Source organism: Rhinolophus ferrumequinum, chromosome 14 (assembly GCF_004115265.2).
Source record: "Rhinolophus ferrumequinum isolate MPI-CBG mRhiFer1 chromosome 14, mRhiFer1_v1.p, whole genome shotgun sequence".
In the NCBI taxonomy this organism is placed as follows: domain Eukaryota; kingdom Metazoa; phylum Chordata; class Mammalia; order Chiroptera; family Rhinolophidae; genus Rhinolophus; species Rhinolophus ferrumequinum.
The window spans coordinates 12,705,996-12,718,905 of record NC_046297.1 but is presented as its reverse complement, the minus strand read 5'-3'; the positions used below and the strand labels follow the sequence as shown (position 1 = coordinate 12,718,905).

General features: G+C 36.5%; 1 protein-coding gene across 2 annotated transcripts in view; it reads left to right on the top strand.

Annotated features, from left to right (window-relative positions):
• The window catches only part of PREX2 (phosphatidylinositol-3,4,5-trisphosphate dependent Rac exchange factor 2), a 237,988-nt gene that overhangs the window by 120,133 nt on the left and 104,945 nt on the right, over positions 1 to 12,910 (top strand). For both annotated transcript variants that reach the window (XM_033126386.1, XM_033126387.1), the window contains exons 19-23: positions 819 to 904; positions 5,337 to 5,473; positions 7,588 to 7,705; positions 9,736 to 9,920; positions 12,063 to 12,224. In XM_033126386.1, the coding sequence (XP_032982277.1) occupies positions 819 to 904; positions 5,337 to 5,473; positions 7,588 to 7,705; positions 9,736 to 9,920; positions 12,063 to 12,224 (688 nt within the window). The remainder of the gene's footprint in view (positions 1 to 818; positions 905 to 5,336; positions 5,474 to 7,587; positions 7,706 to 9,735; positions 9,921 to 12,062; positions 12,225 to 12,910) is intronic.

Here is a 12,910-nt window from a genome sequence, read left to right as displayed (position 1 = left end):
TCCCTGGTGTATGACGGCTCGCTCAAGTTCTCCATCCCTTCATCTTCTTTTCCATGTGGGTTCAGTGAAAATATATATATTTTTTTACTTATTCAGGTCTACCTTTTGATGTATTATTCTTTTAAAATTCCACTGCATAAATGCTAAAGTTAATCATACTCTTCAATTACTTTGATGCAGTGTTTGACGCATCCGTTCTTTAAAATGAGCTCTGTGTTGTGTTCTTTGATGAAGTTCCCAACAGGTAGAAATATATGCACTCTGTGTTTCTTTCATATTAATTTTAACAAAGAAAGTTCATAGTGCACTGATGACTTCTTTGTCACAGTAAACTAAAGAGAGAAGCTTTGTTTTGTTAAGTACATCCCTAGTTCATAGCATAATGCAGGGTAATTTATCGAAGGTATCTCTTTTAATCACCACCTACACCCTGCAAAGTCAGTTTGACCATCACATCTTTCTGGACACTCAGGCTCAGAGAAATGAAGGAGCTCATCCAAGTAATCTAACCATCAGATGACTAACTGAGGATTCAGAGCTAGGTTTGTCTGAGCCCACAGCCTGTTCCTGGTTCAGGATATACTATCCAATCCCTAAATTCAAGTAAAGAACTCTGGATTGCCTGCCTGCTACATTCCTCTATGAGGGCATCTGCCAGGATGTCTCCTTCAAGGGTTTCTGGCCCAGTGTCTTTCACGTGGTAGATCCTCAATACAAATTTATTGAAAGAAGGAATAAAGATGTGCACAACCTATTGCTTTAACCAATTGTGGTGTTTAAAAATTAGTCATACTACCTTATTTTCTGATTGATTGTAGGACAGTGAAAATCCCAGATTCAGCTGAGGGACTTGGATTCCAGATCCGAGGATATGGCCCATCAGTTGTGCATGCGGTAGGAAGAGGTGAGAAATTCAGTCTGTGTGGGAAACAGCTTTCCAGCACATCCTGATATTCTTTGCTGAACGAGAAGACGTTTAAAATGCATAATTATGTTGTTATGAATTTTCTCCATCACTTTTTCACTGTATTACCTCATTGGTAGTACATTCTTAAAATCTTTTAAAATTCTTGAAAATTGGAAGGCATATTTATCATTGTTAAAAATTTGTAAGCGGATAATGCCTTCCCAAATTACTTTTCTGCATGCTTCAGTTAAGCCAAAGGACATAACAATTTTTTTTTTTTTGGACATAACAATTTTAAGGTCATTTATTTGTATTTTTCTTTGATGGCAAATAATTTTATTTTTGTCAGTAATTCAAAGATGTAGTTTTAAGGTTTAAGAATGACCTGTGTGATTTACTGCGTATTGCTGTATGGTTACTTCAAGTATTCCTATAAACCATGTATTTTATAAAAATACAATACATTTTACATTAAATAATTTTAATGACTAAAAACTTATGTTTGTATTTTATTCTTGTTCTTTTATGGGCAAATCAGCAACTGATATCGCTTATTGTCATATGTATTTTTAAATTTTATATTAACAATCATAATGATTTAAAGGAATAACTGTAGATCCCACTTTGCCAAACATAGTAAATAACTTGCTACTATAGCAAGAAGTGTCACTATAAGCCTAAGAGGATTTGTGCTTATTTTATCAAGAAGCATACATGCTTTCATTGCTAAGATATAAAGCATTTTAATGTGATCACCCAAACATTAGACTGGGAAATCTTGAGAAGGCATTGCTATCAGAATCAAATTGATCAAGAACACACTTGCTAGACCTTCATCAGATTATAAATCTGCCTTCGTTCGTATGACTATGATAAAAATGAATCTTGTTTCAAAAACGTGTTCTTTCATTCATATTTTTAACACATATATATTAGTAGACGTTTAAAAACTTTCCAACAACTCACTAATATTATAAAACTGAAGGGGGATATATTTCGTACTGCAATGGGATATTTGATACGTCAAATATCTTCATTTTTCCTAGAGCAAAAAGGAGTAAGTCACATTATTAGTACTATCAAAATTAATACTGAAAACCTGATTGAATCAAGTCGTACTTCTTTTCCTTTTACAATATTATTTAAAGAGCAAGGTTCTGTCTTTGTAACTTAGGCTAGGCGCAAGTCTGGTCACTATGCTGTTTGCTTCTGAAGCGCAGAAGTCAGAAACACTCATGTGCGTTTCCTTTCAGATGTATAGCATTAAATGAAAAGATATTCTGTGGTTTGTTTTTGTACTATCATTTTGCCATAAAGAAAAAAAAAAAAGAAACGTCTTTTCCATTTTTGTTCTTCAGCCCTTCTATGGCCACATGCTAGAGTGAATCAATAACTGGAATTTCACCTTTGGAACCTAAAATTCCAATCTGCCAAAATCTTTTATTTTGGTTTCTTATCACTTTGATCTGCTTAAGTTGTTTTTCAATTCCGTTGGAACCGCCATTCTTTGAACCCATCTCCTTTCTTCCTGGTCAGTTACACTCCTCAAGACTCCACTTCCTTCCTTAGCTAGATTTATCCCCATGGTGGGCCACTTCAGTTACTCTTGCTGGCAACATGAAGATCCTCTCATCCTTTCCCCTCGGGTGCATCCAAGCCACCTCATTCCAGGGGCATTCAGGCCAGATCAACCTAAGCACCTTCTTTGTTCTTTCTCCTGAGTAGCTAGAACAAAATAATCATGGATATGGAATTCGTGTCATCCCACGTTTTACTGGGCCCATATTACTACTCAGCAATCATTTTATGTATCTCTGTTCAGCTCCCTCTTTTTCTCCTTAGAACGTTCTCCTATCTCCCAAGATGAGCTTCCTTTTTTATCTCACAGACAAATTCAGGCTACCAGGTAGGAAGCCCTCAGAGTCCCACACCCTTTTCTGCACACGCATTGCTGGCTCTGTCACCATCACCAACTTTTCTCCATCCTAAAGGGAAAAGCCTTCTTTTTTCTTTTCTGGAGTTCAAGGCTATTTTCTACAAATATTCTGGATCCCATCCATTCAGATGCCTCCTCTGGAGAATTGCGCTTTCAGATCTCCCCCTTATAGAATTTTCAACCTTTTCCCTTTATTGGATTATAGGCGATAAACATGTTCAGTTCTTTCCCATTAAAATCAACTAAGAAACAAAACCATCTTAAACTAGAACAGCAATCACAAAACCTCTCCTTCTTCCTTGTTTTCCCCTCAGATCCTTGCTACTCAAAGTGTGGTCCCCAGACCTACTGCTTCAGTGCCACTTGGGAATTGGTTCAGCAGAATCTCAGGCCCCACCCAGGAAATGCTGAGTCAGAGTCTATATTTTAATGAGATCCCCACGTGATGTGTTTGGATGGCAATGACTGAGCAGCTCAACTCCAGGATGACGCTCTAATAACTTTTATTTTTGTCATAGCCAACCTTCCTGAAATGCTGGCCTGTGGTTTGGCCCGCTCTTCCTCCCTTCCAGTTTGAATTTTAGCCCAATGCTCTAAGACCTCCCTTCCCCCTTTCCCGCCTTCCCCCCAGGTCCCCAGAGTCTGTCTTGTAAGCATTATCCTGGATTTAACTGGGAGATACAATGGATACTGATAATCCTTCTCTTAACTGCGCTTTCTCTGGCATTTGTTTAAACTGACCACGCCCATTGCTTAAACCATTCATCTCTTGATTTCTGAGATGGCACTTTTCAGACTTTTTTCCGACCCCTCCTCCGCCAGCTCTTTTCATCTGTTGACCAAATTTTAACTGTTGATGCTCCCTACCCTTCTCTGCCTTCTTGCTCTCCATAGGCAATCTTGTTGATCCTCTTTGCTGGGGATTTTGGAATCTCTATCTCCAGCCCAGATCTCTTTCCTGAGTTCTATAGCCTCCAACAAATTGTTTATGAAACACATACACCTAACTGTCCCTTTGGCACCTTAAAACTCAGTATTATCGCCCAATGGAACTTTTCATCCATTCTTGGAAGCTGCTTTACCGTCTGTCTTCTCTCTTTGTTTAAATGACTCCATAAACTCAGCCACTGAGTCTAAAGGCAAGAGAGGGATCCTGGATACTATAGCCTCTATATAAACACCACCATCAAACATCAAATACTTGCTCGTTCTCCCCTTTATAACTAATGCTATCTTAGTTCTAGCCTAGAGAATTGCAGTAGGTGCTGTGATTTTCATTTTTTGACTTAAACTACAATGATCCAGCCTCTCTTTGGGGGGAATCATGTCACTTCTCTGCTTAAAAGTCTTAAATGTTTTTCCTCTTCCATATAGTAAGGTTCAGACTCTTGGGACTTCACACGAAGCACATAAGGTCTTCAAATCCCAGCTGTGCTCTGCTGTCCAGTATTTCCTTCACCCACTCCCATTCTAAGCTCGCACCAACTGCTTATATGTTCCCAAATGTGCAGGTTAATTTCCTGAGTCTGGGTTTTTGCAAGCTTTCCTTCTGTTGGGAATGTCCCTCTCTTCACCAAGACCCAGTTCAATACAGGAAAACCACTTAATATTCCTGGGAGTGAATTTTAGTGAGAAGAAAATATACCTACTCTTCTTGAGTATAAGTTATGTTCTTTAAGAAGTTTCATGACTCCTTCATGGGACAAATTGCTTATAAAGCAAGGCTCTTCTAGCATCCTTATGATAAGCTTTATAGTAATTTATGTTAATTATATTTATTGTATTAATGGTACTTTGTAAATGTTGATTTGCTCAGAATATCAAATAATAGCGGTTGGGAGGTTCTGAAAATCTTAATTCACAGGTTAGGATATGCCACTTCCATATTTAAGTTTACATGTATGCAAATAAATGGATAGTTGGTATTATCCGATTAATTTTATTCTTCACCAATGCTCTGGTTCCTGACCCTTTGTACATATCCTGAACTCTTATTTTTCTTAGCAAATCCAGTCTACTGGTATTTGCTAATTGACTTGATTTTTGTTTTAAGAATTTAATTATTGGCATTTTAAAAAATGGAAGTAAATACTGTTTTAATTTTTAGATATTTTGTAAACTAAAGAACGATAATTAAGGCATATGTTTCTGGCTTTTTCCTTTTGCCATTATATGTGCATATTGAGAAAATGAGATTGAGCCGACATTTGAAAGGACACATAATCAATTAGCATTAATCAATTGTAAAAGTTACTTTGTACTATCCCTTTAAACTAATTCTTAGGGAGGTGGAAAGATATTCTGTTAATCACAGTTTGAAAGGCCTGTTAAAAATTTTGAGAGGGTATTGCTCTCAGATCCAAATCTATCAAAAACATAGTACTACGTAAGTCTTTCTATATTAAAAGTTGCTTTTCTTATTGCATATGTGATAAAACTTTACATCTTATTTCTAAAATTAGTTTTTGGCAATTTTCTCATTTGCATTTCAAGGATCTGTGGCCGCAGCAGCTGGTCTTCACCCCGGACAGTGTATTATCAAAGTAAATGGGATCAATGTCAGCAAAGAGACACATGCCAGTGTTATTGCACATGTCACAGCCTGCCGGAAATACAGGAGACCAATGAAGGTAAGCCACCTCTCAGCTTATCCAGATCAAATGGCGTGCTTGCATAGAAACCCCAGGGGACAAGATAGGATCCTGCCACAGATGTCCGTGGTTTCTACTTCCAGGTTCACATGTATGCGCAGCATTCTAAATCTCATCACGATTGCTTTGTCTACATAATTAGTTGTAACTGATTATGCTTAAATGGTTACATTTGATTGTTGCAGTATTATCATCTGTTTAAAAAGTGCTCTGGGGTATTTTCATTTTTATTGTGACATAAGTTTTCAAATAGCTAACTGTTTATCAAATTGAAATCCAAAGGTTTAAACTGTTTTCTTGACCCTCATGATTGCATTAGAACATATAATGGTCATCCTTTCTATATAGAAGCATTATACATGCTTACAATGTTTATTATTAGAATTTTTTAATGATTATTTTACAGGGTCTGCAATTGATTTTTAGATATATTTATTTAGGTTATTGAACTTGGCCCTGAAAGGGAAATACCAAAAAGTGTTTGTCATTATTTAAAATTTTAAGCACTGTCCTCGGATCCAAATTTCAAAGTGCCGTAGAAAAATAAAATGACAATCCTAATTTATAAGCAGAGCTTATTATCTCATGAGGGAAAAGTGAGTATTGAACTATAGGAGAAAATTCTCTCAATCAGCTAAATGCAAAAAATACTTTAAATGCAAAAGATTTTAAAGGAAAGGCTTTGTATTTTTTCTGTCATGCACAATGAAGGACTCTCTTCTGGATTTGAGAATATGGCTTTGTGTCCAAACCGGAAAGATGAATGGCTGTTTTCTCATAGGCCAGGACTGATACCCTGCAAAATACCAAACCTACAAGAAATAGCTCATCAATTTTGCTTACTCATAAGGTCAAACTAGAATAGTAAATTGAAATTCACATACACACACACGCATAGGTTATTGTTGTTGATAGTAAGTAGTTTAATAAATATTTATTCAACTGTATTATTGAATGAATTTTTAAAAAGGACACTTCTGAAATTGTCATATCTTTCCCCTCCTACCAGAATTTTAATAAGTAACCAAATGGATTTGAGTTTTATTCCTTTACATTTTCCCTACCTGCCTTCTTGGAGAGGTGTTCATCAGTAAAATTATTAAGAAAAACAATAAATGGATTTTCCTTTCTGCATGGTGCCTGGATTTCAAGAGGGGATATTACAAGTGATCAACTCTCTATTTACATCCTGCTGGCTAATATCCCTTTGGAAAATTCAGATCACATGACCAAGCCCAGGGTCAGTTTTGAAAGGAACTACATAAAAGTATGGATAGAGGGAGATGTGGTTCGTTGGAGGCCAAACAGGTTACCAAGATGTATGTGAATGATGAAATGTTAGCTAGCATTTTAATGACGCATAGCAATATAATAATTAAACACAATGGAGAAGTTAATAATATAAGAGAAAAATGGAAATACAAATTATATCACACTTCAATGGTGCAATTCAATTTATCATCTTACGGAGAAAAAGTATAAAAGTAATGCAATCGTGAATGCATTTACTTAGTAGCCATTTCATCTCTCTCATTTATCTGAACAAGACTGGAACTGCTATTTCAATTAAAATATAGGATGATTTATGACATGGGAAGATTAAAAGGTAGTTACATCACTTGGGAACCCAGTGAGATGGAAGATGTTCATCCAATTTTTTTATTGATTTGATTCAAAAAAAGCATTAAGTGTATTAAAATATCAGTGAATCTTGGGAGAGCATTTAAATTGTACAATTATAGATGATTGTTTCTTTGGAAAATTGTCCATCTAACATTCATTTATTTAAATATATAATTCATTTAAGATATGCATGAGTCAGTGAAGTAAGACATTTGGGAAATCCATCTTATTTAAGAACAAATCTTTGGGAGATAAAATTTCAAGCTTCATGAAGTCAGTTGTTAAACAAGACAGTTGCCATTGACTTTCTGATGTCGATTTTCTTTCTCTTTCAAATTTTTTTATTTTTAAACCAACTAGAAGGATAAATAATATGGTCCATTCTCCTTCCGAAGCAGGCTTATGAAATGGACATGCATTTTAGCAAACCCTAATGCCTCTGAGGTTTTTTTTCCCTTCCTCATTTCCAGCAAGATTCCATCCAGTGGGTTTATAATAGCATTGAGAGTGCACAAGAAGACCTTCAAAAGTCGAACTCCAAACCCCCTGGAGATGATGCAGGGGACGCTTTTGACTGCAAAGTAGAAGGTGGGCTCCTTCTTTTTCTCCTCTTTTGTTTATAGTATTCTTTTCAATGTACCTGTGCCTTGTCCCAATTATTGAACATCTTATATGTTCAAGCCACTTTCTTTACTCAGCATCACCCATAGATGTCATGACAAATGTATAGCACTAGCTAAAACTAACGTAATAGCTACCGCACGTGGTTAGTCACCCTATTAAGTATTTTACATAGATTACGTCATAAAGTCATCAAAGAAGAAACTCTCATAAACCTGTGATTCTCATCAGCCTCGTTTTATGAGAGAAGAGACTGAGCCCTGTAGGGTAAGGGAGTTGCCCACGTGAGTGAGTGGGAGAATGAAGCTTGAAACCCAAGTTATAATGTGCTTCCTTGTTTTGAGTTTAGTTGTAGTGTAGACCTTTCTACAACAATGTGGTCTTACAGCAGCAGCAGCAGCACCCCCTGGACTGAGACAGAGATGCAGAACCTCAGCCTCACCCCAGATCTGCTGACCGGGGATCTCCCTTTTAACAAGATCTGATCTGTAGCACAGTAACATTTGGGAAGCCATAGCTTAGAAGGTCCATAATTTCTTTGAAAATCGTTTCTTGATTCAAGTATTCTCACATCGACAGTAATGAAAGAGGCAAACTAATAATGTGAAATGAGAGAAAGAGAGAGAGGTCTTTTGATAAGGACTCTTATGATTTTGTTTTCTCAGTGAGGCAAACCGGGAGACGGCGGTAGTCAGTGGCTTCTTTGCCAAGGGTGAAAGGACTGAGGCAATTACATTTATGCTTGCATTTGACAAATGTCTTGAATTATGGTTTCAGAACTTTTTCACTGAAGTCCTTGAATCCTCGCTTCCATTTTCCTGGTATTTTTCCACTCATATATTTGGTGGATGTCTCTGTACATTTTTATTGTAGTTTTGGGTTCTTCCAATGCAGAACAGCTGGAAAATTCCCTCCACACACTGCTCATATGGGCGTACTTAGGAAAATCTGATTTTCCTCCAATCCTGGAGGGCCACTTGGTAGGATCTGCTCAGTCCAGGGACAGTAGTAGAAATATTCAACTTTCTTGGTGCAGCAAGGTTGTTAGGATAAATCAACTCTCTTATTTATTTAAACGAGGAAGAGTCTCAGGACCTCATCCTGAGGCATTTATCTCTTATGCTGAGTTAGTTTTTGCTAATTGTTGTTGGTGCCACAGTGAAAGTGGCACTGTGAAAGTGGGTTGATGGGATGCTCTGGAAATTGATTTCTAGCAATTCTGGGACTTAATTATTTTAAGGTAAGCCATCATTCTGCTTTTGCCTATTTTGTATTTGCTGTTTCTGCTGTTCTAGGACTTTTTAAAAAATTAACTAATATTCTATTTTTGCTTATTTGATATTTACTGTTAGGCTTCTCATCAGTTTCTTCCTGAGATTGTAGTGTTTTTTTTTGTTGTTGTTTGTTTGTTTTTGTTTTTAATACCAGTAGACCAAAACTTGTAAGAAGACATTTCAGATGGAAATGTTATTATAGTGAATAGTGACAAATTTTCTCAATGAGCTTTCTCCAGAAGATGCTGTTTGGGAAAATTCAGGCACCCTTTCTGTTGAAAAAAAGATTACTGCATCTCCTTTCTGCTGCTTCAATACGGCTTCATGTATTTATTCTCCTTAAAGAAAATACCCATCCAATGTTTAAGACTGTTTTAAGAATGCTGACTGTAATTCATGCATGCTTTTAATGAGAAAATATAAAATTGTATGTATAATGTTTATATTGGTATAAATAGGCATACATATGGCCCATAGATCTAAGTGAATGTGCAAAGATAAGACTAGTCCTGTTAGAGTGGTGAGATTTGTATCACTCAAGCATAATTTTTAAAATGTTCTTATTTTTAAACAATGTGAACAAGGATAAATGCTTTACTTAGCACCTCCAATTTAGCCATCCTTTAAAGAACTATTTAAAAATTATTCAAAGACATTCAGAGTATTCGAAAAGACTAACAGACCCTATGTGTTTCTGGTGCATGAAAATTGTGTTCATTCCAGAGGTAATCGACAAGTTCAACACCATGGCTATCATCGATGGAAAGAAGGAGCACGTGAGTCTGACAGTGGATAATGTCCACCTGGAATATGGGGTCGTGTATGAGTATGACAGCACAGCTGGGATAAAGTGCAACGTGGTCGAGAAGATGATCGAGCCCAAAGGTTTCTTCAGCCTCACTGCCAAGGTCTGCATGACCCTGGGAAATAAACTGAACCCCTCCCTATCCCCCACCTTAAAAAATGTCAGTAGCCGTGTATGTTTCAGCTGTCAGCCCATTCAACTTCCTTTTCGTTTTCTTTTTTTCTCCCATTACTCAGTATGTGTACAGTCTTCCTTTTTATTGATCTCTTTTGGGGCACAGTGTTACGTTCGATGGGACTCGAGCCCAGGCGAGTGTTAATTGATTTGGCAGAGTCTTCTCTGCATTTAGTAAGTTCGCTGTGTTTGTTAATTTCATATCATGTGTACATTTCAGATGGTTTTCACGACAGGCAGTGCTCTTTTCTAATGTACATAGTCCTCTAAAGAGTATTTGAAGTCATGAAATATATTATGAGAAATTGCAAATTCTGCAAGTCTGAAGTTTATTTCCTAAAATTTCACGAACCTTAGAGATCATTTGTGAAAAGATCCTCAGACATTTATATAATTCTTAGTCTTCAGACTAAAGCAAGACAGGGAGGGAGGCAGTGAGTCTTCAACCAAATGGCTAAACCAGGTAGGTTAATCGATCAAACCCCCATGAGACCCTCCACAGGTGAGAACGGTAGTGTTTTGTCAGCTTTCATATCACCCTGTGAACCCTCAGGTATTACAAGTAAGAAATATGACGTATAGATTTGCTACCTTTATTTCTTCATCTCAATTTTTGTTTCAAATATGTGTCATTGAGATGGACTGAGCATTTATAGCATGTACTTTTAAAAATTCTCGTGAGAGAAAATAATATAGAAATATAAAAAATTATTACTTTATGTTTTTGTTTTATGGTCTGAAAGTCAACTTAAAAGGAAAAATCCCACCATTCTGACGACATTACTACTACATGTATCTATTGATATAGAATCTGTATTTTCAAAACAAAACCCCTACCCAACTACATTATACTAATAAAGGGGATCCATGTAAGAGTTTGTGACCGAGTTATTGTAATTATTTGGCCTTGTTTTCTAGCTGTTTCAAATTTGCAAAATCACATGGGTTATTTTATACCTGACAACTGTATAACTTAGTATTCCAAGTAGTTTCATTTCACACACGAAGAAAAGAAAGTCAAAGAAATTAAGAAATTTACCCAAGATCACACTGCGAATGATAAAGGGAGCTCTAATTTCAAGACTAGGGATTAAAGAAAGGACTCACATTTCATATTCTGCAAGACAAGGAAATGGAGGTGGTGAGGGAACTCAGATAAACATAGCATCTATACATTACTCACAAAATATTATTAATATAAAAATGTCAGGTACAGGTGTAATCAGTTGTTGTGATCTTAGAACAGTCATACATGCTACATATAAATGACGGATAAATAATTTTCAATTCACTGGTAATTCTCATAACACAAAAAGAAAATTTAACCAAATTCCCACAGGGGTGTGTAGATATGCTCTATGCTCAGTGTGCATTTGGTCCACATTTTGCATATGACTATCTCTGATATCTGCTTATAGTATTAAACCCTGAGAAGTGATGTGAACCAGGGTAGACACACACACACACACACACACACAGCCTTACAATTGATTAAAATAGCCAAAAGGATTTACTAATTGAATGCATCATAGGATGCTTTTGTCTGATGCTTTCATCAGCACTCACACACTGCAAGTAACATTGATTGTTACTTTAGCAAGAGAACTCCTTTATTCATTCCTTCAACAAACATTTGTTAAATGCACTCTCTGTACTGGACTCTCAGTAGCAAGTAAGGAAGCTATTCTATTGGCTCTCCTTAGTTTTTGTTCTATCAAATGGACACACACACACAAAAAATGTTCTGAGTAACTCTGACTAAAATAGAGGCACTGTGTTCCCACATGAGAGTGTGCTGATTTATCCAGCCAGGGGTCTTTGAAGTGCCCTCCCTTGCCTCAGGAAGCCTTTTACGGACAGCAGAAGGTAATCCATGCGATTCCAAACACACAAGTCCCTTCAATGCCGGAGTTTTACTGAACGTAGATAACCCAGGCAGCTGAAAAAAATCACTGGGGAAGTCACCTGGTGCTGTGGAATTGTGAACATTTTATTTGGCTAATTTTAAAGGTTTCATTTTCTTGTTCTGTTTTTTGTGTGTGTGTCTGTGTGCATACATGTATCACTACAGATTCTTGAAGCCCTGGCTAAAAGTGATGATCATTTTGTACAAAACTGCACCAGCCTTAACTCTTTGAATGAAGTGATTCCTACTGAGCTGCAGAGCAAATTCAGTGCCGTTTGCAGTGAAAAAATTGAGCACATATGTCAGAGAATATCCAGTTATAAAAAGGTAAATAGTTCTATGTGTATATGTTACATGTAATTGTTATTTAAATGTCAAATTTAATTCAATTCCTGATATTTTTAATGCTTATGTATGTACCAGTTTATTGAAATAATGATCCCATTTATACAACATTTTAGATAAATAAAAAAAAAGCCTTTAAGTCCATTACCTCATTTGATCTTTGTAAACCTGTAAGCTAAGTCATTATTCCACATTTTCCAAATATAATATTACAACTGAGGCTTAAGTAATTAAATTACTTACTAGCAAAAGATAAAGTTGGGATTTGCATCCAGGCCACCTAATTCTGAAGTCGAATTTTTAAATTACTCTGCAGTTCTTTTTCCCCTTTTCTTTCAATATAGGAAAGAGAGCCCTCAATCAGAAAGTACACAGAACATAGGCTGTTTTAAATTGATTGATTGTTTCATTCATTTTATATATTTATTAAGCACCTTGTGTATGCCAAGCACTATTCTTGGTACCAGGAATACGGCAGCAAAAGAGAAAATTTTTCCTCTCATGGTGCTTACATTTGAGTAGGGGAAGCATCAAAGAAGCAAATACATATCTTCAATGGGGGGAAACCAAATATTGAAAAGAATTTTGAGGACATCCAAATAAGGAGATATGGTGGGGAGTGCCAAGATGGTAACTTTCGACTGGGGGCCTAGAGAAAGCCTCTTTGA